This window comes from Heterocephalus glaber, unplaced genomic scaffold (genome assembly GCF_053883595.1).
Source record: "Heterocephalus glaber isolate CG9 unplaced genomic scaffold, H.glaber_assembly_v1.0 deba00001428, whole genome shotgun sequence".
Taxonomy (NCBI): Eukaryota; Metazoa; Chordata; class Mammalia; order Rodentia; family Bathyergidae; genus Heterocephalus; species Heterocephalus glaber.
In genome coordinates this window covers 26,516,812-26,542,959 of record NW_028258293.1, presented here as the reverse complement: position 1 = coordinate 26,542,959, position 26,148 = coordinate 26,516,812, and the positions used below count along the sequence as shown (strand labels likewise).

Genomic DNA, 26,148 nt, shown 5'->3' with positions numbered 1-26,148 from the left:
AAAATATCAGTGCAGGGTTCAAACCTAATCTCTGCCATTAACCTCCTAGATACTTCTTGAAGTCTCATCTCTCTTATAACAAAGATGTTGTCAGGCACGGTTGGTGCATGCCTGTAATCCCAGCACATTATGAGTTTGATTGAGGCTAGCCTGGGCTACTACATAGTGAGACCCAATCTCAAAAAAAAAAATTACTTTTCGAGGGCTGCACTATGCTACATCAAGCCGTCAATGTTTGTTTTCTTTGTTTTCATTACTTTTTCTTACCTGTCCCTCAGTAAGAAAGTCAGAAGTCTCTGCCAGCAATGAAGTAAAGATGCTATTTGTACCCACAGAGAGGCAGAATGAGCTTACATTTTGAATTCTGGGGTGACCTTGAACCCTACTTATAATCAGTATAATATCCTTGGACTCTACCACTTTGTGATGTGGGGACACATACAGGAATCCCAACATCTTGTGTTTCCGGAATACAAAGGGAGTTCAGCCATCTGTTCTTTAATGAATGAGCAAGGCCAGTGCCAATGGCCTCCCACAGAGGGTCCTCTGGGTGGGTCTGGGCTGAAGTTCCATGTTGCCGTAGGCCATGAGGAACCAGCTGTGACCTAGAGCTGGCACAATCAGAACTCAAAGCACGGGGATATGGCAGACCAGGGCACACAGTGGCCACCACTGGCTCTAGGCAATGCTTTGCTGCCACTGCTAAGCAGGGCAGAGACCCATATTCAGAGAACTTGTCCTGGACTACGTGGGACCTGCAGCTACAGACACAGTCCTACTATACAGGCCCACAGTTTGTACACTTCATAGGACTCATCTTTGGAGGCCCAGGTTGGGGTTTGCAGGACCGGTCTTCTTGGGGACTCTGACATAGCTTCATTATGGTCCAGAGACCATCTGGAGTGATGAGACCCAGGACACAGACTAGGAGATCTCTCATGGACAAGAGTTTGTGCTGGGGTTTGTCACTTCAGATTTACATTGTCTAAATTTGAGAGTCCACCTCGCAACTTATTCACTAACCTGCCATCTCTGCTTACTCATGAATGTTAAACATCAAAGTACGATGCTCTAACACTGCATACACTTTACTCGGAAACGACTAGAACTATGGCCACTTCTTTCTTAATCTCTTCTAAGAAAAGGAAAAAAAAAATACCTCTTCTTTTTTCTTGGGGTCTGACATGGGGTTCCGGAAGAGAGGAGAGTCTCCAAAAGGTGAATATGTCAGACTATTGAGATGCTGTTGGAGAACAGCCTGCTGGGCAGCAGAAGCATTTGGATCAGTCAAAGCTTTTCAAAAGAAGAAAAGGAAAAAAATGATGTCATTAAAGATCCAACACATTTATTGCAGAGAACTTAGCACTCTTTTGGGAGATGAGGTCTTCAAAATGTTCAGACTTGATGGGATTACTGTAGAAGGTGTGGAACAAACTGGAAAAAAATCATGAATTCAATAAACTAACCAATCAAAGATATGAAGAGCCATTTTCATAACAGATATTACACATGAAAATTCACTCACAAGCTGTTTACTGTCACTAATCCAGGAAACGCAAATTTAAAAAACTCGAAGAACTGTTTTATACATACCTCACTATTAGTGGTACAACTGTTCAAAAAGTTATACTCTGACCTCTAGGAACATTAAGAACTAATTGAATCTTTCTAAAAGAAACAATGATAGTACACAGAGCAAGTGCTACTTTTATTTTTTTTAACTTGTAATTTGAAACATGGACATTTAACCCAAGGACTTAAACTGAGAACAAAACAAATATTTCTATGTGTTCACTGTACATTATCTGTAATATTCAAAGTTTAGGCACACTTTATGTATCCTACATTAAGTTAATGGTTGTAAAAATCAGGCTATAGTAATACGGTGGGTTACGTAGTTAATAAAAAGTAGAGTGACTGTTTTACTGTAGAAATATGAAAACATCTTTGATTTAATAAATGAAAATCCAGAATAAAAAATGTGTTTTACAGGCTGTGGCTGTAGCTCAGTAGAACACTTGCCTAGCATGCATGAAGCCCTGGTTTCAATCACCAGCCCTGGCCGTGCTCTTCCCTTTTTTACATGCGGGATATAGGAAAGAGAAGGCAACACATAAACAATGAAAATGGCTGTTAAGCATTCTTGTATGTTTATTACTGACATTTAAAACCCATAATTAAATACAAACCCAAACGGAAAAAAACCCACCAAGTTGGTCTAATTTCCTCTCAAGGTATATGAACAAACACTTATCAGTCACAGAAAACTTAGGAAAAAAAACATCGGAGACTATATTCATAATTTATAACTGTACGAATCATAAAGAGAAAAAACCACCTGCTGTGTACTGTAATGAAGAAATCTCTTTCCACGAAAAAATAAATCTTTCTAAAATTACTGATCAAAACATGTATTACAACTCATTTTAAGATTTAAAAACTACTTTTTCCTCTTATGACCATTTAGAAATAGGCTAAAATAAAAAATATGGTAGATAATACACATTAAAGGAATGCTATAAACCAAAAACATTTTGAAAATTCTCTCAAATGGGAGGCCATGACAAAAGCAAGGGCAACAACAAAAACCAGAATAGATAAGTGTAATTAAGTTAATGAAAAACAAGTAGATTCTCCCTTAGTCCAACAAAGCTTTCTTAAAATTGGATGTATTCATTGAGTACTAAAACAATGTATCATACACACACACACACACACACACACACACTCACATATCCACACACATTTTTAAAATGCAGTTCTGAGGATTGAATCCAGGGCCTTTATACTGAGCTACATCCCCAGCCTTTTAAAATTTTTTATTTTGAAACAGGATTTCGCTGAGTCACCCAGACTATGCTCCAACTGACAATCCTCTAGCCTCAGCCTCCCAAACTGCTAGGATTATAGACATGCACCACCACACCCAACTATATGTTGTTATTCATTTATTCACATTTTATTTTAACTAATTTGGTTTGAGGCAGTCTTACTATGTAGTCCAGGCTGACCTTTGCTAACCTTGAACTCCAGGCCATCCTCTTGCCTCAGCCTCTGAGGGCTGGGATTAAAGGAGTGCACCACCACGCCCACCTCCACATGTTATTTAAAAAGGTAGTACAAAGCCCAGCCTGGTGACACAAATCTAGCACTTGAGAGGATGAGGCAGGAAGACCACCATGAGGCTAGGCCAGCCTAGGCAGACTACATAGTACGTTCAAGGCCAGCCTGAACTACGTAGAGACCATGAAAGAGTTATTGCAAATTTGCTCAGGATTTTGTAGTCTAGAGATCAATTTAAAGAACATAAGAGTAGGGCGACGGGGATTTAGCTCAGTGGCACCATGCCTGCCTTGCAAGCACAAGGTCCTGAGTTCCTCCCGGTACCACAAAAAAAAAGAACACAGAGTAAGTCATCTTAATTCATGACATTCTTAACCCATTTCAGATTATAGAAAAGTGCTAGCAATACTGGCCCACACCTGCAATCTCAGCACTCTAGGAGGCTGAGGCAGGAAGATTGCTAGTTTGAGCCCAGCCTAGGCAATTTGATGAAAACCTGAACTTGATAAGACTGTCTCAAAATGATAAAAAAAATGATGGAGGAGTAGCTTGGTGCAAAGGCCCTGGGTTCAATCTCCAGTACCAAACAAACAAACAGAAAAAGTATTAGAGAATATTAGAAATGACATGCCATAGCATTATTCTGGGGACTATACAAGGAGAGTTAAGAAAAATCTTACAGAACTCTAATCTTTAGTAGTGACCGTATTTCTTGAGGTTTTTTTCCCCCCTCGGTACCAGAAATCAAACTCAGGACCTTGCACTTGCAAGGCAGGCGGGGTGCCACTGACCTAAATTCTTGGCCCAATCCTATTTCTTTTTTTTTTTTTGCTTTGTTTTTTTTTTGGTACCAGGGATCAAACTCAGGTCCTTGCGTTTGCCAGGCAGGCAGCAAAACCACTGAGCTAAATCCCCGGCCCCCCAATCCTATTTCTTGACTGTTTTTTATCCATTGAAAAAACTTTGACCTCCTGGAGATTTAGCTCAGTGGCACCACACCTGCCTTCCAAGTACAAGGTCCTGAGTTCGATCCCGGGTATCAAAAAAAAATTAAAAAGTAAAAAATAAATTAAAAAGTTAAAAAAATAAAATACTTTGACCTATAATTGGTGATCCCATCATTTAACAAGTATCAGCCACCCTACCTAAGCTTCCTCAAAAAAATGAAATCTTCTTTTAACAAACCCAAATACAATTAGAAAAGTGTATGAGCAAGTTTTATTTTTGAATTACAGATATAAAATCTTTTCTATGTTCACTGTATTATTAAAAGATATAGATGAGAGAGCTGATGGATTAGCAAAATTAAGAGAACAAACAAACATTAGTTAAGCTAATACTAGTGGTTTATTCAATTGTGGTCCTAACAATTTTGTCTTTTGGGTTTTATTTTGTTTTTTCTTGGTTTTTTTGAGGCACAGTCTTGCTATGTAGTTCAGGCTGGCCTCAAACTCATGGCGATCTCCTGCCTCAGCCTCTCAGATGCAGGGTTTACAGGCATGCGCCACTACACCCAGCAAGACAATTTTAAAAGATACCAAACAACTAAAATCATGACCAAATGATTAAAGGAATCAGGTAAAGCATAAAAATCAATCTAAAGAATCTGAACAATGGATTGGATTGCCTTGTAGGAAAGCCACCATAGGGCCAGGGATTTAGCTCAGTGGTTTCGCCGCCTGCTGCGCAAGTGCAAGGACCTGAGTTCAATCCCTGGTACCAAAAAAACAAAACAAAACAAAGAAAGCCAGCATAACTGAGGTTCAGACAAAAAAAATACTGGCCCACAGTATCAGTGGATTCACACAACCTCTAAAGCACCTTCCAATTAAGACTTTTTGATGCAAAAATGTAAAAGATATACACTCTAAAAGTCAATACAATTACTTTTAAATGGGCAGTAATATTCATTATGTACACCTGCAATATTAAATTCTTATATCAAGAATTTAAACTTAGTTCTTGAAAAAGATATATATGGATTGTTAAAATCCAGGCACAAAGCTATCCAAATAAAAAGGACTGGTTACGACGGCTATGCTACTTCCTATTGAAACCACCAAAGAAATAAAATATCATCTTTAATGATAAAGCTGATTCTGAAGTACATACAAAGATCAATTAGAATTCTCATTTACCTCCTCTCTCTCCAAAGAACTCATTAAAATGTATGGTTTTATCTATGTAAACTCACAATGACAAAGAATGAAAAAGGTGGGCGGGGATTTAGCTCAGTGGTTTCACCCGCCTGCTGTGCAAGGGCAAGGACCTGAGTTCAATCCCTCCTACCAAAAAAAAAGAATGAAGAAGGTAACAAATGAATAGATGAGAAAATACTACAAATTTCTGGGGGAAAGAAGTGAAAAAACAAGTGAAAAGGCAGGATAGAAGTAACTATCGCTCAGAATACACTCAAAGTTATATACAGTCAAATAGAGCATAACCACTTTGGAGAATCCCACAAGATTAAGGATTTAAGAATACCAGACTTGCTGCTTATAGTGGTGCATGCCTGTAATTCCAGGTACTTGGGAGGCTGAGGCAAGGATCACAAGTTTGAGCCCAGCCTGGGTAAGATCTTGTCTTTAAAAACAAAAAAAAGTTGGGGGGCCGGGGATTTAGCTCAGTGGTTCCACCACCTGCCTTGCAAGTGCAAGGACCCAAGTTCGATCCCCAGTACCAAAAAAAACCCCCCAAAACAAAACAAAACAAAAAAGGTGGGGTGGGGTGGGGAGGGTGCCCAGTGCACTGGCTCTAGATTCAAGTCTGAGTAATGTACAACAAACCCCTCAAAACAGATTTGGTGAAGTAAGACTGATAATAAGAGGAAGAATTAATGCAAAGTTTATTCACAAAACTAACCAGTGCCATTCTCTTAATTATCCTGATGCTCAGTAGCTTGAAAATATCAGTGTGTATTCCTCTGATGAAACTCAGTAAATACAAGGAAAGGACGAGCAAATGCTGAGAGTAACAGCATCATCCTAGACCTAACAATTTAGCCATCTAACATTGAGAGGACTTTCAGATAAAACCTGATTTCTAGACTACTTAGCTAAAATGAAACGTGTTGGTACCTAACCCCTACTCACAAACACACTGACAGGGAGTGTTTTTTTATTTTTTTATTTCATTCTTAAATATGAACAGAAAGAAACACGAAGCATCAGGGTCAACACAAAAATAATCCCAAAGGTTTAACAAATAGAGAAATCTAAAAAACTTTTTAATTACTATAAATTCAGCTTCAAGAAATACTGTATCTAAGAACTAGCTCTACAGGCCGGGGATTTAGCTCAGTGGTTCCATCACCTGCCTCTCAAGTGTAAGGACACGAGTTTGATCCCTGGTACCAAAAAAAAAAAAGAACTAGATCTTTGAAAAAATGGTAGAGAACAAGAAATAATTCCTATAAATTGTAATCCTGAAATAAATATTTACAACCTCCTGCAAAAAGAAACCTTCTAGAAAGTAGAAATAGTTGATACAAGGATTATCACACACACACACACACACACACACACACACACACATATATATAGCAGTAAAATTTCAGGACAAAGGGATAACACTAGGACCGGGGATTTAACTCAGTGGCACTGTTCCTGCCTTGCAAGTGCAAGGTCCTGAGTTCAATCCATGGTACCACAAAAAAATAAAAATAAAAAAAGAGAAGAGACAAAAGGATAATCCAAAATGCTTTCAAAGGTGTGTGGAACAGGTCACACAAGAATTGGAAAGGGACTAGATCATCAGTAATGCTCACTGCAAGAAGGAATACAGTCAAAGTTCCAATGATAAATAAATCCTATATTGGAATTTTATAACATTAAATTGTAAGGAATGAATGAAGATATTTTCAAACCTGTTAAGTATTTCAAGTTTGCCTCTCATTTATAATTACTTACTGATATACTCCAGATAATTCAGGAAATAAAGAAGAGAAATCCTACATATAGTAGTTGTTATTGGGTAGACATAAAGGGAATAAATATCCTGGGGCAATGATGAAGGCTTTAGAAAATAACCACAGTTTTTACTGCTGCAGGAGAGCAGAGGAATCAGAAAAATGAGTATATGGGATGAATGAAGAATTCTGATATCATTCTTAGCAATCTGAAATAGTTAAGATGATGTGAGTTAATACAAGGCAAATAACTTCCAACTGTATGATAAAGGTGTACTAGGCTGGGTAGTGATATTTTTATGTTATTAAGCAAATGCTGGCCTCATTTGAACTTCATTAATCAAAGAACAAAAGATAGTTAACAGTTACAGAACAGATCTTACTAACTTTATCAATATAAAACTATAAAGACAGAGCTGGAGGCTGTGCATTTAGCTCAGTGGTTCTGCCGGCTGCCTGGCAAGCGCAAGGTCCAAGTTCAATAACCGGTACCAAACAAAAAAACAAAAAAGATGGACCTGGGTACAGTGGTGCATGCCTTCAATCTCAGGACTGTGGGAGGCTGAGGCAAAAGGATCACATATTTGAGTGCTACCTGGTAACTTAGCAAGACACAGTCTCAAAGAATTAGGGGAAAAAAAAAGGTTGGGGGCATGTAGTTTAGTGTCGAGGCCCTGGGTTCAATCCCCAGTACTGGCACAAACAAACAAGAAATAAGGGAACGTGAAAGATAGGTTAAGGGCATTAATAGCCTCATTTCATAAAGGAGAGGCAAGAATACTATCACCTGTTGACAGAATAAGAAAAAACATGAAAGTACACAGCTTAAATCTGCAAAGGTTTCTAAAAATGTGGCACATGTATCATGATAAGAGAGATGAATTTAGTGTATAGAAACTACTTTTTTTCCTTCTAGCTAACTCATGTTGTAGTTATGCCAAGTCACACTAGTTTTTCATTTCCAAGAACATGATTTTCTTTAAAAACATTTCAGTAAAAAAAACCGTTAAGTTTCTTAAGTTAAAAATCAATAAAGGTGGGCCGAGGATTTAGCTCAGTGGTTCCACCGCCTAACTCGCAAGCACAAGGACCCGAGTTTGATCCCCAGTACCAAAAACAAAAACAAAAACCGCCCCCCAAAATCAATAAAGGTGATAGGATAGTGCAAAAAATAGGAAGGAATACTTAAATGAATGAAGTATGAAAACTGTTTCAGCAGATAAAACTAAGGAAATGTAGTAAACTTAGTAAACATTGGCAGAAGTAAAAAAGGTACAGGTGATAAGTGAGCTCATCTAGCATAACAAGTTAAATTTACATAGATTTAATTAAAAAAACATGGCAGCATAAGTACATCATTTAGCCATAAGAGCTTAATCACATTCCAGATGAATTAAAAACAGTAACAAAAGTGGCATCTTTGAGGAACCAGGGCTAGGAACGAGGAAACAAGAAGGCCAGGACCTCAGTTCTTCCATGCTACATGACTGTTTAATGACGTGCAGGCACATACTGCTTTGGTAGGGATCAAATGGGGTGAGTAGGAAAATCAACTCAGCACGTATTAGCAAGAAATAAATGGAGTAAAGCCTTCTAAAGTGACTGACACTTACCTACTGGGGCCTGGGGGGCGCCAAAGCCCAAAGTGGCTGTCGTAGTATTAAATCCAGGGGCCCCAAAGGCTCCTGTACCAAGAGGCCCTCCGATCTTAGGTTGGTTGTTCCCAAACAAAGATGCCTGTCCAGCACCAAGAGCTATGGAGACAAGAGGAAAGAAAAAGCGCCACAAAAGTTCCTTTGAATGTTTGCTAGAGGTCAGTTTCGTCAAAATATTATACATTTGGAAACTTCATAATGACCAGTCATTTCAACAAGAGGTAATAATATGGTAAATGCTAATTTTTCGTGCTTCAGTTTCCTCAACTATAACATGAGGTTATAGTACATAGCTTAAGATATTTATCCTAAGATTAAAAATGAATAAACATATATAAAGCATTTAGATGTCTGTACATACTAAATATGCTCATTCAATGTTAGCTAATACAACTGAGGTAGAAACTACCACCATTTTACAGGTGAGAAAACTGAGAGTTTATTAATGAACTCACAATTTGTATAAACAGTAGAAGTGCAGCGCATCTGCCAAGATAACCATCTCATGAAAACTGCTTTAACCAAATAAACCTGTTTAACAAAACACTAAATGTTTCGTGGTACTAAACAGATTCAAGTTTGAACCAGACTGGCTGGAATAAGAACTCATTTTCAACAAGGGAAACTCACTGCAGAAATTTATAATTTTTTAAAAAAATAAATCTGTAATTTTGGGACTGAATATATAGCTCACTGGTAACACTTGACCAAGCAAGGTCCTAGATGTGACCCCCAGAACAATAACAACAAAAAAGACAAAAACCAAATAAAGATAAATGCTTGGAGCCCAATAACACAGTATGGATGGGAATATGGGAACTGCTTTGAGAACACAAGCAAAGAGATGACAAGAAGTTTATACACAGAGAATCCATACAGTATAAATCAGTAAGGGCAACTACTGAAAGGATAAACTGCTCCCTGTAAAACCTTACCAAAAATAAGACCATGTAGTAATGCTCACTTTGGGGATAAGTCATAAGACTTCCTGTAAGCCCTAAACCATCAGTAATTAGTATAAGCTCCAAGAAATGCTAAAATTACATTACTCCCTGAAAAAGAAACAGTTCACAGCATAGATTTTAGGATTTTTTTAACCCTCTCCCCTCAAAAAACTTAGATGAAACCTAAATACATAAAAATGGAAAAAGAACTATGTGTTATATATATGTACCAACTCTCTGGGATGAATGTAATCATTATGTACTGCAAATATGTATAGGAGTGAAAATAAAAACTTAATAAAAAAACAAACTAACAAACAAAATGGATAAAATTTTTTGTTCTGGCTGGGCATGGTTATACCAACACTATAAAACCAGCACTCAGGGAGGCTGAGGCTGGAGGATCTCAACTTCAATCACAACTTGGGCAACTTGGTGAGACCCTGTCTCTAAATTTAAAAAAAATCCTGTTTGAATACCTATTTTTCTCATCTTTGCAGTCCTGAAAAAAGATGAAACAGTCTAAAAACCTGTATTTCAGTAACCCACAAAAGAATAAAAAAAGCATTGTGGGGTTTGAATGATCTGAAAAGGGACTTTCATAAAATGACCTGACCATAGACTGTTATAATTTATCAATGGAAAAATATTTTATCCAAATCTGCCTTATTTTATGTACAAATGGCACTTTGTGTCTAATGAAGAGACTTTGTCCACAACTTTAGAGACTGAGTGAGATGTTGTACATGATATGATAACGGGTATGGTAATGTCAATATATGAAAATGCACTGTATTTATAATTAGTTGTGGGAGTCATAAAGGAAGCCATACTGGGCAGCAAAAACGGTAATCGCAGTTTTAGAAATTCCAAGAACACTCAAGAAAAAAGTGAAATGGTTATGTTCCTTTTGAAATCTTCTAACAAATGTTACAATTTTATTTTTGGTATCTATTAGCTTTAAATAAAAGCTTTTTCTGTTTATTTCTTACTGTAAGAATCAATTTTACTAGATGTACCCATAAACTTACCAATGGAAAATGTTAATTAAAACTATACATAAAGTGGTGTATAATTGATAGTGTTCGTGACAGTTACTATTAACTGTAAAACAAGAAACTGATAAACCTAGGAGTTTATAAATGTTCCTTAGTTTGAACACATGTGGGTAAAAGTCACATGCCAGAGTCTACATAAAATCTCTTATACTAAGATTGGGTACTTAAATCTAAACATTTAAAAAGAGAAAATCCTTTTATATTTGTACATTTAATATTCATACAGCCAACTCATGAAATACTCAAAGGCTCACGTTACAGGAAAATTTACATCTGTTGAAGCATGAGTTTGAATCTCCATGACTCAAAACAAGAGGCTGCAGGGGAACACCCTAAGCTAATGCCCCCTCAATACAGTACAATGACAGTTTATCTGTGTTATTATGAAATGCAGAGTTTATAACATATTTTTATGTAATAATGTTGCAAAGCCACAAGTATACTTTAGCAGATGTGATCTATTGCTGTTAAGGTTGGGGGTATAAAATCCTTTATCGATTTAATTTGTCTGTTGAGTTCCTATGTATATGGGATGAATAAGGAATAATGTGCAGCAATAAAAATGTAACTTATAGGGGCCGGGGATTTAGCTCAGTGGTGCCGCCGCCTGCTTCGCAAGCACAAGGTCCCAAGTTCGATCCCTGGTACCAAAAAAAAAAAAAAGAACTAAAAATGTGGCTTATAGCTGGACGTGTTGGCACATGCTTGTAATCCCAGCTACTTGAGAGGATGTGGCAGGAAGATCCCAAGATCAACGTTAGTCTAGGCAATTTAGCAAGACAGTCTCAAAATAAAATTTTAAGAAGAGGTAGGTATATAGTCAGTGATAGAGCACTTGCCTAGTAGGCCCAAGGCCCTGGGTTCAATCCCCAGCACCACCAAAAGAAAAAAAAAAAACAGTGATTTGTTTTATGAGGGATAACTGTTCAAGAAATGTTGAATACATTAAAATAAAAACGTCAGGCTACTACAATATTGTGTAACAGAAAACAATGACGTCAGGGGAAAAAAGGAGCAGAGCCAGGTGTGATGGTGCATGCCTGTAATCCCAGCACTTGGGAGGCTCAGGCGAGTTCAAGGCCAGCCTAAACTATATAGTAAGACAAGACCGTGTCTTTAAAAAAAAAAAAAAAGGGGTATAGAATGTTTTATAATACTGTACTATAGAAGACATTGCTAATCATAACTTGCAAGAGCCAGAGGCTGAAGAGTAACCATAACCACATAAAAATAAAACTTGTACATGAAAAACTGTCTATGAACAAAATTAAATGATAACTAAAAACACTTAAGATTAGATAGGCCAAGCTCAGTAGTGCACTTCTGTAATATCAGCATCCTTTGAGATTAAGGCAGGAGGATTTCCAGTTTGAACCTTGCCCTCAAAATAAAAAATATGTAGCTTAGTGCAAAAGTCCTGGGATCAATACATGGTATCATAAAAGGGGAGGTATATAACTCAGTGCAAAGGGCCCTGGGGTTATTCTCCAGTATCACAAAGAGGGAAAAAAAAAAAGATGGGTGACTACAGCTTTTAACATAACATTTTTGACTTGATGATGCAAGAGTAATTAATAGTTATTCAATAGAAACTGTATTTTGAATTTTGTGCTTTATTCTCTTCCAGGGCTAATGTAAGTGGTATGATACTCTTGTGCAATGCCCAACTGTGGACTAATGAAAGGGTTCTAAGCCTGTACAAGACAGGCTATGCGAAGCTAACAATGAGCAGTAGGTTAACATATTAAACACATATTTGACTTTTAATATCTTCAGTTTACAATAGGCTTATCATAACCCCAATCTAAACTGAGAAGCATATGTTATCTCTAACACAGCAGCATAGCAGGTTTATAGTAATATCAAAACAATCCTTTAAAAAGCCCTCTTTAGTACCCTGACATAGCTCAGTGGCACCACACCTGCCTGGCAAGCACAGGGTCCTGAGTTCAATTCATGGTATTGGAAAAAAAAAAAAGTCCTCTTTAATTTTTTCCCCTTAACAAAACTATTCTTTTTTTTCTTCAGGGTAAGAAGCAAACACTGATGTAGTCTGCTTAGAGCTTTTAAATCTTATTTCTTGCAAAATTTATGTGGTAGAAATTGGGTAAGTTAAGCTCAGATGAAATTGTACCACATAAACAAAAAGAACTAACATCCCACAACACATAAGGCATTTCTAAAAAACTAAAATCAAATAAAAGTGCAGAACTGAAAGATTCAAATGTTTAATACACTTCCATAAAGATGCCCACTTTCCTAGCAATGAGAGAAGTGCAATTTCCATTACCAAAAGATGGAAAAAGGCCAACAAACCAGGTGCAGTGGTGCACTTCTGTAGTCCCAGCTACTTGGGAGGCTGAGAGGGGAGGGTCTCGTGAACCCAGGAGTTCAAGACCAGCCTGAGCAGCACAGTGAGGGCCCAAACTCAAAGGGGGGGGAAAAGTCCACTAGTATGGGAAATTGGGCACTTTTATACAGTGTGAACAACAATGCAAACTGGTACTCTTTTGAGAGAAAAAGTGAGCAAAATCAATATGCATACCTCCAGAAACAGTAATTCTAATTAGACTTGATTCCACAGTAACATACATGAAAAATTATATCACAAAGATCTTCAATGAGGGCTCTCCTAACAGCACCAAATAACTCAACTGTCCACCAATGGGAGAAAGTTAGAGAAAGTATATGCATGTGTGTATACATACACACAAATACTAAGCATTTTATTTTTTAAAAAAGAGATAGATCTATACACACTGACCAAAAAAAAAAAAAAGTAGCTAAGAAAATGTAAAACGAAAACATAAGTCATGGTATACTACGTAAGGCAGTTATTTTCAAACATTTTTTACTATAGCACATGATAGAAATACACTAAGAACATCGAAACATACATAACTGAATCAAAAATTTCATGAAAAGGATAGTAAACTTGCTGTGGACAATTTAATTCTACTTAATGCTCTTAAAATCCTGGTTGCAGCCCACTACAGTAATACTACAATGAATTACTCCACCTTGGCCTTTGTTTTTCAAAAAATCATTCATGCAGGACTGGGCATATGAGCAATGCAGTGGAGCACTTGCCTAGCATGTGTGAGGCCCTATGTTCAAAACTCAGTACCACCAAAAGAAAAAAAAAAAAACAATCATTCACATAGGGTACGGTTATCATTAAGAATATAGCCAAAAGGGCTGGCCAGGGATTTAACTCAATGGTACTGTTGCCTGCCTCACAAGCGCAAGGTCCTGAGTTTGATCACCAGTACCAAAAAAAAAACAACCAATATAGCCAAAACTCTCTCTAGATAAACACATATGTATAAATATTTATGTGTAAGCATGTTTGAAAAATGCACAGAAAGGTATCTGACAAGATTTGTGCCGAAATTTCAGCAGCTGGTATTTCATAGCTGAAACCCTTGGAAACCCTTGTATTTTGGAATTCTTAAAACTTTACCGGCACCTCTAACTTTTATTTTAAAAAGAAAATCAAAGTAACATTTCATAGTATAAAAGGAGCTTCAATTACAGAGATGACAAAGGAATGATGAGATCACAGAAGCAAAGAAAACATAACCAAACACTAGAAGCAGAGATCACAGAAACAGTTTGCAACTAAGTGACCACACGGTCATATGAACTGGGAAAAGTAGGCAGACTATATGGCTAACCAATCTTGTTTAACTGTACGTGCTTTAGCACTTATCCATTTTATGATCACAACCTCCCCATTTCATGATCCTCAAATGCACTGAAAAATAACTGACAGTAAGAATAGGGAAAAAAAGGGTGATATCCAAGATCTCTAATCACAGTAGAAAGGACTGAAAGATATGTACAGACCTTGTAAAACGCAAACTATTTTAAAATTATTTTTAAAGATAAAAGTGCCAATGTTTGCTGGGTAATGATGCATGCTTGTAATCCCAGCTACTAGACAGATTGAGGCAGACGGATGGAAAATTCAAGCCCAACCTGGGCAATTTAGTGAGATTCTGTTTCCAAATAAAAAATAAAACGGGCTGGGACTGTAGCTCAGTGGTGTAGCACCCCTGGGTTAAATCCCCAATACCACAAATAATAACAACAATAATAATAATACCACAATTAAAAACTATGCCAATGGTTTGGGACCTGGTACAACATTACCTACTGCAAATGTTTTACAAATCCATTTGCAAAAATGAAAACACAGGCCTTTAATTTCCAGGCACATAATCAAATGGAACTTTTTAAGTTTCAGCAATCTAAAAACAAAGTTGTATTATTTCCTAAAACTTGTGGTAGCATTTCCTTACCTGTTCCAAATCCTGTGCCAAGCCCAGTTCCCAGAGCCCCAGGCGCTGGTTTACTTCCAAAAATACTATTCCCACTGGTATTTGTGCCAAAACCTGAAAGGACAAAAGAATGAGTGGACTGTACTTTTAACACACTCTCAAATTTCTCTACAAGGGAATTTAATCCAAAGCAGTCTGACTTAAAGCTCTGTATCCTTTCAATTATTAATATTTAGGGATCTTAAATTACAGGCTAATAATTATTTCTCAAAATCTGACACCTGCAAGCAAATTTACATATTTATTTCATTACATTTCTTCCTTGAACGATCAATTCATTATAGGATAATAACCAACTTTAAAACAAAATGAATGTTGCCTGAGGTTTGAGAACATTCCCTTTAAAACGCCCAAAATATCCAAAGCAGATGTTTCAGAATACTTATAGGAAGAGAAACTCATTGCCCCAAACTTTCACTAAAAATAAGACAGTCAACAAATAAAGACACATTAGTGAACTTAAAAGGTTCTTCCTAAGAAAGATACCTATAAAAATCTCTATAGCAGCTTGTTTTAAACAGGTGGACCTGGTATGGGTAGTTATGTGTGGCTGATGGCACTTAAGCAACCCTAAAGAACATTCAAGGACTCAGCTACCTTTAATTGAAAAGAGAAGATAACCTACAAAGAACTTATCTTGAATTGAACAATTTGAACAATTTCTTCATTATCAGAGATGATGGAGTTGAGCATGACTTACTCTTTCACTATGACTTTTTTAGAGAAAAATCTTGTAATTACCCTTTACTAAACAAAGATACCTACACTGCATTGCTATTACTTTTTTGTTTGTTGTTTAGATATACTCAAAGTTTCAATATTCCTTTTGAGCTACATATCAACAAAACAACTAGTGTATGTATCATTAATCCCTCATGAAAAGAGGGGAGAAAAATCTGTAAATCAAAATAAGCCTCTCCTCTTTTAAGAAAAATTCAATAACTGATCAAAAATCCTGTTTATAAAACACTTCAAATCGTTCAAAAAACTTACCATAGATGGAAATAAGTACAAAAGAAAACAAAGAGAGCAGAAAGATTATTTTAGAATAGATAACAGCATCATTAACTAAGAATATGCTTTATCATGCTATTGTTTCAATTACTGTATCAATGAAAAAAATCAAAAAAATTGAAGGCCAAAAAGTTTGAAAACAAGCTTATTTCATGTGATTTTAAAGTTTAAGCAAGTGATGTGACTTAATCTCAACACATCTGTTAAGTCTTTTCTTGATTGGTGATTAATAGCTACATCACAAAAGTGGAGGCCTGCCTACTCAAGCACAATCAAGCTTTTTAAAGAAAAAAAAACAGAAGGCCAGGCATGGTGGTACAGGCCTGTAATCCCAGCACTCAGGAGGCTGAGGCAGGACTGCTGTGAGTTTGAGGCCAGCCTCAGCCACACAATGAGCTCAAGGCCAGCCTGAATTACACAGAGAGACCCTGTCTCAAAAAATAAACAAAGAAAAAGAAAAAAATAGAAAATGTAGTTGGCTTTTTTCTTTTTGAATTAATTCTTAACCAGAAAGGATCTCATAGCCCTAGAGAGCAGAAAACAAGATACTGATGAACTACCTCCAACCCACAGGAGGGAAGTAAGACCCAACTTACACTGTTTATACCACACATTTCCTCCGATTCTCACTGACAAGTTTATCAACTCTTTGAAAATAATTTTACAAATTAATAATAAAATCCAAATCCAGGAAGCAAGTTAGTGGGATAAGACATATAAAAAGATAATACCTTTAATTTTCAAATCAGTAAACATGAATATGAATACATTCATACAACAAAAATCTTCCAAACAAATCAGAAATATGCAAAAATGGAATAGAATCAAATATCTTTAACAAGAGCAGCCTGTTTTGTGGCCGACAGCCTATGCAAACACCGTTAGATATGGTAACATTTTATCTTCAATATGAAGTGTTCCGCAAATAAAGTTATTATTAACACATGCATTTCCAAAGGGATTGGTTAAGAGGCCAAAATGTCACAGATTACAGTAATTTATACTATGGCCTGCCAAAGGCCTGCAGAACATAAAACACATGAAAATATAAAATACAGACAGAGTATATGTATTAAATTTTCATTATGATTAGCTGGGTATGGTAGTATGCACCTGTAGTCCCAGCTACTCAGGAAGAATCACTGCCTGAGCCCAGGAGTTCAAGGCCAGCCTGGGAAAGATAGCAAGATCCTGTCTCAAGAAAGAAAGAAAGAAAAAAAAAAAGGTTCAGATAATTAAGAAAATAGGTATACAAAGGCTTCTTGAGGAAGAGGTTGTAATAATGATTTTTAAAAATAATAATAAGCCAGCCAATTACAGACTAAAACTTCTACAAATGGTCAGCCAAACTAAACCTTTCCTTTAAAAAAAAAAATTAATAATAAAATAAAGATGAGAAACACTGATCTCACTCTCAGGTATCTTTTCTTTCCAGGTTTTATAAGAAATAGAGAAACTAGATATTTTATACTTGCTAACAAGTCCAATGCCTCAAAGCTGTTCTTTCAAATAGAGTACAATGAAAAAGAATTCATGGGGGCGGGGAATTTACCTAAGTGGCACCATGCCTGCCTCATAAGCACAAGGTCCTGAGTTCAATCCCCGGTACCAAAAAAAAAAAAAAAAAGAATTCATGGAACTATATGTGATCATTACTAGTAGTTAGTAAACAATATAAATAAAAAGACATAGATATTAAATCAAATACAGAAATTTAGGCACTGGTGCTTGACAAGTATTTTACCTTTTTAATATAGTTCATTTTTCTGTAAAAATCTTAACTTTCCAATGGATGCTTAAAAGTCTTTTTCTTTTCTTTTTTTTTGGTACTGGGGATCGAACTTGGGACCTTGTGCTTGCAAGGCAGGTGCCAGAACCACTGAGCTAAATCCCCAGCCCCAAAACAGTCTCTTTTTCTAGGACACTTCATGATCATTTATTACTAACTAAACAGGCTAAAGATGTAGTTCAGCGGTAGAAAGTTTGACCTACTTTGCATGAGGGCCTGGATTTGATCCCTATCATCGCAAAAAATAAAGACAACAAATCCTCACTGAAGAACTGTTTAACTGCTAACCTACTCCAATAATGTCTTTCTGCTCATCTCCCAAAAAAGAATTAATCAGTACTTAGTAATGTAGCTGGCAAATGAAATCTTCAACAAGTATCTGAACTAGTATTTCCTTTGTCCATACTGAACTTTGCACATCTTATACAAATAACGTATTTGTTCAAAAACTTATTAGGGGCAGGGATTTAGCTGAGTGGTGCCGCCACCTGTCTCACCAGCACAAGGTCCTGAGTTTGATCTCTGGTACCAAAAAAACAAAACAAAACAAAACAACCAACTTAGTTAGGTAGTTATAGATGACACTGATAATAATATGCTATTTCCATCAGACTGATTTCAATTTTTCCAGCACATTTCTGAAGAGAAGTTAGGATTTTTTGTACTTTAAACATTGTTCAATCTCATCTATATTTTCTGAATGTTTTACAAAAATAAACTACTGAATAATCTCTCAAATTAGAAATGTTTCTACTTTCCAAAACACTAGTCTAATCCCCTATCTACACTGCACTTCCATGTTTGAAACCTGGCCTAATAGAATGTGTTATTTTGCACACCTGTAATCCCAGGATCAGCAGGCTGAGGCAGGAGGATCGCTGCAAGTTCGAGGCCCACCTAGGCTGCACAGCGAGTTAAGAACAGCCTGAACTGCCTAGTTATACCGACTCAAAAACAAAAACAAAATGTGTTTCTTGTATGGTTCCTCAGCTACTGGTGAAGGAATTTAAAAAAGAAAAAGCTAATTTACATCTTTACTAAATATCTCAACTCTTGTCCGTAACTTTAAAACCTTTCCCTCTGGTTCCTTACATCAAGTCACAGCTTACCTGGGAATTTTTAAATACTTTCAATCATATGAATCAGGAGGATGATGTGTGGTATAGTCAGTGTAACTTAAGAGAGTCAAATCTGCTTTTTATATGTACCAAAATTGGAAGTGTTTGTATTGGTTCCTAAAGTCAGGGTTGGTTTGTTACCAAAGAGCCCGCCACTGGTTGTACCAAATGAAGGAGCACTGGTTGTGCTGGTTCCAAACGTAGTAAGCTTGTTATTGCCAAACAGGGTCTGAAAAGAACAGAAAATACAGGCAATAAAGAAACATACCAAACAGTCAATAAAGGCTACTGTGGGTACAATGTATAGAATGTAGGATGGTGAAAAAGATGCTGCAATTTTTATAAAGAGAAGGCACATAAATAAAGGATACCAGAAAGAAAATACTCTGAGCAAGACTCTAAACAGAGAATATTCCTAGCCTGAAAAGTTACTGTAAAAACCTCAATAAACTAAGATTGTTCAGTAAGGCAAAGGAAAAAATAACAAGATGATCAAATTTTTTTTTTCCTGTTAACAGAAATGTGTCAGATATTTAACTGACCAAGAGAATCAGTTACAATAAAAAATTTAAACAGGCTGTAACACGATGAACGTTGAAAACACTATGCTGGCCAGGCATGGTGCACAAGGCTGTAATCTCAGCATTCTGGGAAGATCCAAAGTTTGAGCCTGGCCTGGGCAACCAAGAGATTTAACAAAACCCTGCCTCAAAACATAAATCAAAAAGGGCCGGGGATTTAGCTCAGTGGTGCTGCACCTGTCTGGCAAGTGCAAGATCCTGAGTTCCATCCTCCCTACGGGAGGTAAGGTGGGGGAAGGAATATATATATATATATAAAGGGCTAGGAATTAAACTCAGCACAAAGATCCTTGGGTTCAACCCCTCTTACTACACTCAAAGAAATATCTAGAATGTCAAATCCATGGAGACACAAAGTAGGCCTGAGGTTACTCCAGGAAAACTGGGAATGACTGTGACCGAGTATATACGGTTGTGCTTTCTGACAAGATAACTATGTCCTAAAACTAAATGTGATGATCGCTGCAAACTGTGAATATACAAAACAAACAAAAAACAAAACACCCTGAATTGCATGCTTTTATATAAAGAGAGGAATTGAATGATATGTGGATTATATATCAGTAAAGCTGCTATTAAAGGTGCAAGGGCTTTCTGAACTATTAATTTACTCAACTTCTCACAACAATTATATGCTCAAATGATGTTAATAAAAAAAATTCGATCTCCATGAAAATAGGACCATGTTTTGGAGATTCTTTCTTTCATATAAGTACCCATAATAACCAAAAGTTCAAAGCTTATCATGAGTAAGTAACAGAGTATTTCACATTAATTCTCATAAAACTTTTTTAATGTTAATATAGAATTCAGCATTGATTTTAGGTCTAGTGCATCCCCAATTAGTAATTTTTACTTAAGTGACCTAACAAGGAATCTAATTTAGTTAAAACTCCAGCTCCACAAGGACCAAGGGGAGGGGATTTAGCTCAGTGGTTTCGCTGCCTGCTGCGTAAGTGCAAGGACCCGAGTTCGATCCCCAGTACCAAAAACAAAATAAAAAAAAAAAAGGACCATAAGAACCCCCAAAATTCTAGCCATTTGATCAACATCAAAAACATTTAATTTCAGGTGGAGGCAAGAGGCTTACAAGTTTGAGCTCAATCTAAGCAACTTAGCAAGTCCCTGTCTCAAAATTTAAAAATTCAATTTCAAATGCTATAACAAAACCCTGATGAGAGGTAAAAATTATCTGACTTAAAAAACATGAAAGTATTGCAATTAAGCCTCAGAAATTTAAACTAACAAAATGAATTTCACAATGAATACATACTTTAAGACTTTATGCTATGCACAAAAACATAAAATGCTGGGCCAGGGATTTAGCTCAGTGGTTCCACCGCCTGCCTCACAAGCCCAAGGACCCAAGTTCGATCTCTGGTACCAAAAAAGAAAAAAACAAACCTCATAAAATGCTATTTGCTAGTTCAAAAACAAATTAAGGGGGTATGCTGGTGTATCCCTGTAATCCTCACACTCTAGGAAGGTGAGGCAGGAGGACGGCAAATTTGAGCCCATCTCATGCAATTTATAAATTTAGAGAGACCCTGACTCAAAAACAAAATAGTGTGGAAAACAGCTCTATCTAAAGGTGCTGGGTTCAATTCCCAGTATAAATCAATCAATCAAATAATAATTTTAAAATTTAAAAAACAAAAACAAAAAATGAAGTAGAGGGATACTGTGCTAGTAGAAGTAAATTGCAAAGCCAGGCATGGTGGCACATGCCTGTACTCCCAGTACTTAGGAGGCTGAAGCAAGAGGATGGCTATGAGTTCAAGGCCAGCCCGGCTACATAGTGAGTCCTACACCAGTCTGAACAATGAGACCCTATCTTTTTTAAAACTTTTAAAAAGTAAACTTTAAATAGTCACTGAGACAAAGAGAATTTACTAACTGAAAACAAAACTACTGGGCCAGGTGTGGTGGCGCACACTTGTAATCCCACCATTTAGGAGGCTGAGGCAGGAGGATTGCTGTGAGTTTGTGACCAGCCTGGGCTACATAGTAAGACCTTGTCTGAAAAAAAACAAAGCAAAAACAAAAGAAAGAAAATAAAACTACAGGGCCGGGGATTTAGCTCAGTGGTTTTGCCGCCTACTGCGCAAGTAAAAAAACCCGAGTTCAATTCCCAGTACCAAAAAAAAAAACAAAAACAGAAAATAAAACTACTGAAATGAATTAGTAACTTCATTTTCTATCTTTCATTTGCTCTTAATGTCAAATCATATAGGATACTCATTAAAATACTTGGAAGACAGTGATATCTTTCTTATAAACTCCTTTGGCAGATTTGTTAACATCTTGTAAACACCTACCGAACCAACTGCACCAAACCCAGTACTGGGCTGCCCAAAGAGACCTGTTCCTGTTCCAAATGCTGTCCCAGTGCTGGTGTTTGTAGCTGTCCCAAAAAGACTTCCAGGCTGCGAGGCTTGAGTTACGCCAAATAAACCCTGCAAGAAGGAATTCAGATTAAAAGATATTCCATAAATTCCCTTAAAGAGTCTAGGATTAACAAAAATAGTTACCAACTTTTTAAAGCTTATGTGACAGAGATTATGCTAATATGGAGCATTTTACAACTCTGAAAAGCAAGGAGTATAGCAGATCACTTTCCAAAAGAACAGAAAAATGAGAGAAATTAAAAACTTGCCAGGGCCGGGGATGTAGCTCAGTGGCCCAGCACCTCCCTGGCAAGCGTGAACCCCTGAGTTCAATTCCCAGTACCAAAAAAAACCCCACCAACTTCCCCAAGATGTCACAGTTTCTAAGTGCAGGACCATAAATTCAAACCTACAGTAAAGCCCCTGTTGTTTCCACAATGCTGACCTCCAAAGTGCTGGGCATCTAGTAAAACTTAGATTAACTCTTGTCCTCTAAGAAATGCCAAGGTTGCCATAATGAAAGCAAAATGTTACATGACAGGGTACTTTATTTCAAAGAGTTAGGCCAAAAGAACTAATCACTAGTGAATGAGGAGTGGAATTTGAATCAAATAACTACAAATAATTCACTGAAAGTAAGTCAATACAGTGGCAATAACATACTGTTATTCCCTTTATTCCCTCTCCCCTTTTTTATTTATTGCTGGAAACAGAATCCAGGGCACTGTGCATGCTAGACAAGCATTGTGTGACTGACCCATATTCCCAGCCCTGGGTTATTTCCACATTTTAGCCATTATGAGTAAAGCTATTATGACCGTTTGTGTGCAAGTCTGTGTTTTCATTTCTCTTGGGTAAATACGAAGATGTACAATTGCTGGATCCTATGGTTAACTCTATAGTTAAAAATTTTTTTTGGTACTGGGGATCAAGCTCAGGTCCTTGCACTTACAAGACAGGTGAGGTGCCACTAAGCTAAATCCCCGGCACTATAGTTAAAATTTCGAGGCACTATTAAATTGTTTCCCACAGAAGTTAAACATCACTGTACATTTCACCAGCAATGCATGAGATGTTCAGCATCTCCTTCATCACTGCTTACTACTGTCTCTTTCATTTTAGCTTTCCAAGTGGGTATGAAGTAGTATCTTATGATTATGATGTGCACTTCTGTGATGACCAATGACACTGAAGATCTTGTTATGTGCTTATTAGCTATTATATATTTTCTCTATTCTGGCCCTCTTATTTTCTTAGTGAATTCTAAGAGTTCTTTATATATTTTGGATACAAGTCCCATTTAAGGTACTATATACTTTGCAAATATCTTCTCCCATTTGAGAGTTTTCTTTTCACTTTGTTAGTGATATTCCTTTGACACACACAAAACTTTTTAGTTTTTTATTAAAGGTTTTTATTTGGTGGGGGGTGTTGGGGATTGAACTCATGTTAAGCATATAAACTGAGTATATATTCTCCACCACTGAGTTATACCCCAATCCAAGTTTTCAAATCTTTTTGGCTGTACAGGGGTTTGAACCAAGGGCCTCATGCATGCTAGGAAAGTTCTGTGTGTACACAGATATATGTATTTATTTATAGACAGGGTCTCTTCATGTGATTTAGGCTGCCCTTGAAATCACTATGTAGCCCAGGCTGACCTGGAACTCATGGAGTAGATCCTTCTACCTCAGCTTCCTGAGTGCTGAGATTATAGGCTCGTGACATCATACCTAGCCTAAATTTTTAATTTTGATGAAGCTTAACTTTTCTACTTTTTCTTCTGCTCTTGCATCATCCTAAGAAACTACTGCCTGACTCCTTTTGAACATTTAACAGTATACCCCTAGGCCTGGGGATTTAGCTCAGTGGTTCCGCCACCTGCCTCCCAAGTACACGGTCCTGAACTCAATCCCTGGTACAAAAAAAAAAAAAAATCAAAAAAAGAGTTTACCCCAAGCGTTAGAGGCAGCAAGTTTATTTACATATTGACTATCCTGAGTGTCACTTGGGCAGGTGTCATTTCAAGCAGTCAATTCTTGTACTGAATAAATTTGATAAAATTGTTTTTATATTTCCTGTTATATTATCTTATAAAAATTAACAAAGGAGCAATTCACTTTTGGATTTTCTCTACTCATCCAGACTAGTTGTTTGTCATCTCTCTCTTCCTTCTTCCCCATTTTCAAATAGTCTTCATTCATTTAAAAAAAAAAAAAAGAGCTGGGGATTTAGCTCAGTGGTTCTGCCCACCTGCCTCAAAAGCACAAGGACCGGAATTTGATCCCTGGTACCAAAAAAAAAAAAAAAAAAAATTTAGGACCAGGGATTTAGCTCTGTGGTTCCGTCGCCTGCCTTGCAAGCATAAGGTCTCGAGTTCAATCCCCAGTACCCAAAAAACAAAAATAAATTTAAAATATGCAATTTTTTGTCATCTTGTATTTAAATTATTGGACTGGTAAGTGGTTAAGAGTTTTCTAATTTTAGCTCTTGCTTTTGGGAATTTGATCCACCTTCACTTTCTGCATAGAAGTACTAATTATCTAATCTGGCTCTGAGGTTTAAGTCTACCCACCCCAATCCCTGACTAAATTTTGACCTGACCCTACACTATGGAACAAGCTGAAAGAACATGAAATACAGTTAAGTAATCAATACATGTTTTCTCCTAAACCCTACAAAATGGCTAGAGTCAATATCACAAGGTATAACTTAAAAATAGCCAACTGTACCCAGGGATGCAGCTCAGTGGCGCAACACCTGCCTGGCAAGTGCAAGGCCCTGAGCTCAATTCCCAGTACCAAAAAAAGAAAAAGAAAAAAAAATCACAAAAATAGCCAACTGTAATCCATTAAGTAAGCTATAGAATAATAAGAAAAATACAGTCAGAAAGAATAAATGGCCTGCTCAAAGATCCTCCATAAGTAAAGAGTACAGGTTAGGCTGGTCAAAAATTGTTTCTTCTCTTATCTAAATAGCAACTCAGAGAACTACAGAACAGGTAGAACTTGCTAGTACGACATGATTAGAAGCCTTGTAACTTAGCTCTCCAAATAAGACCTGGAGTTGAATCCCAGTCTGCTTCCTTACCATGGTGTTAGTGCTTGGCTGTCCAAGAGTGCTGGTATTACCAAAGGAAAAGCCAGTGTTCGGAGTGGTTGTAGCCTGGCCAAATGGTTTGCTAAAGAGGCTGGTAGTCTGCTGATTTGGTTGGCCAAAGAGGCCACCTGGGGTTGTTCCAAATCCAGTAGTACCTGAAAAAGAAAAAAAAAGGAAAAATAAGTGAAGGAAAAAAAAACTCCTAAATACAAAAATTTGAAACCTCATATTGTCCAATATCCAGCAATAGCCCTCTGTTACCTACTAACATCTAAATTGCCCTACATGCATTTGCTATTCAATAACCCTTTCATTTTCATTTTGTTTTTGAGACAGGGTCTCCCTTTCAAGCTGGCCTGGAACTCGCCATCCTCCTGCCTCAACCACCTGAATGCTGTGATTACCTCCACACCCAGCAACCCTTTCATTTGTTATCCTTCAACTAACACCAGATTACATTAAAATTTTAATTTCTACAATACCTTTACCCCAAGAACACTGACTAGACTAAATGATCTTCTTTTGTGGGCCCATAGCTTCTATTTTTAAAGATAATATACTTAACGCTTGTGTTGTATTTTAACCTTGTTAAAATTCTTGAGAACAAAGGTTTTCTTCTTTGTATCAATATACCCAGCACTGGATCTGACATATAATATTCAAAAATGAATATGAGCTAAGCTAAATGACAGAACACCCAGGAAAAAAAATTAGAAAAAAAAAAAAAAAGAACACTCAGACTGAAAAGAATATTAAATGTCACTTACATAAAGGAGTGTGTATACATGATATATGTCTTTCTATAGAAGGAAAAATTGTAACTTTTGCTTGTCTCTACAGAAGCAAACTGGTAGCCAGGGGAGGGGTTTAGGGAAAGAGACCTCTGGTTATACATGTTCTATTTGTGAACTTTGTATTTAGATGTGTACTAGTTTATAAACATTTTGTGCTGGGGAAGGGTACCCAGGGCCTTCACACTGACCTATACCTCCCCCAAATCTTTTTTTTTTTTTTTTTTTAAACTGAGACAAGGTCTTGCTAAGTCACTTAAGTTGCCCAGGCTGAGTTTAAACTTCCAATCCTTCTGCCTCAGCCCCCTGTGAGAGTGAAAGGAATACAGGCATGTGCCACTACACCCAGCTTAGAGAAGTAATATTTTAATAAAGTAATTTAGTAATCATCCCAATCTC

General features: G+C 36.9%; 1 protein-coding gene across 8 annotated transcripts in view; it reads right to left on the bottom strand.

The window, feature by feature from the left end:
• Nup98 (nucleoporin 98 and 96 precursor) overlaps positions 1 to 26,148 on the bottom strand; it is a 120,421-nt gene that overhangs the window by 48,047 nt on the left and 46,226 nt on the right. For 2 of the 8 annotated variants that reach the window (XM_004863320.4, XM_087211841.1), the window contains exons 8-13: positions 24,950 to 25,113; positions 21,791 to 21,928; positions 18,982 to 19,120; positions 14,932 to 15,024; positions 8,584 to 8,724; positions 1,160 to 1,293 (exon numbers count right to left, since the gene is read on the bottom strand). In XM_004863320.4, the coding sequence (XP_004863377.2) occupies positions 1,160 to 1,293; positions 8,584 to 8,724; positions 14,932 to 15,024; positions 18,982 to 19,120; positions 21,791 to 21,928; positions 24,950 to 25,113 (809 nt within the window). The remainder of the gene's footprint in view (positions 1 to 1,159; positions 1,294 to 8,583; positions 8,725 to 14,931; positions 15,025 to 18,981; positions 19,121 to 21,790; positions 21,929 to 24,949; positions 25,114 to 26,148) is intronic. The other 6 variants (XM_004863322.4, XM_087211842.1, XM_004863321.4 and 3 more) reach the window with 5 other exon arrangements.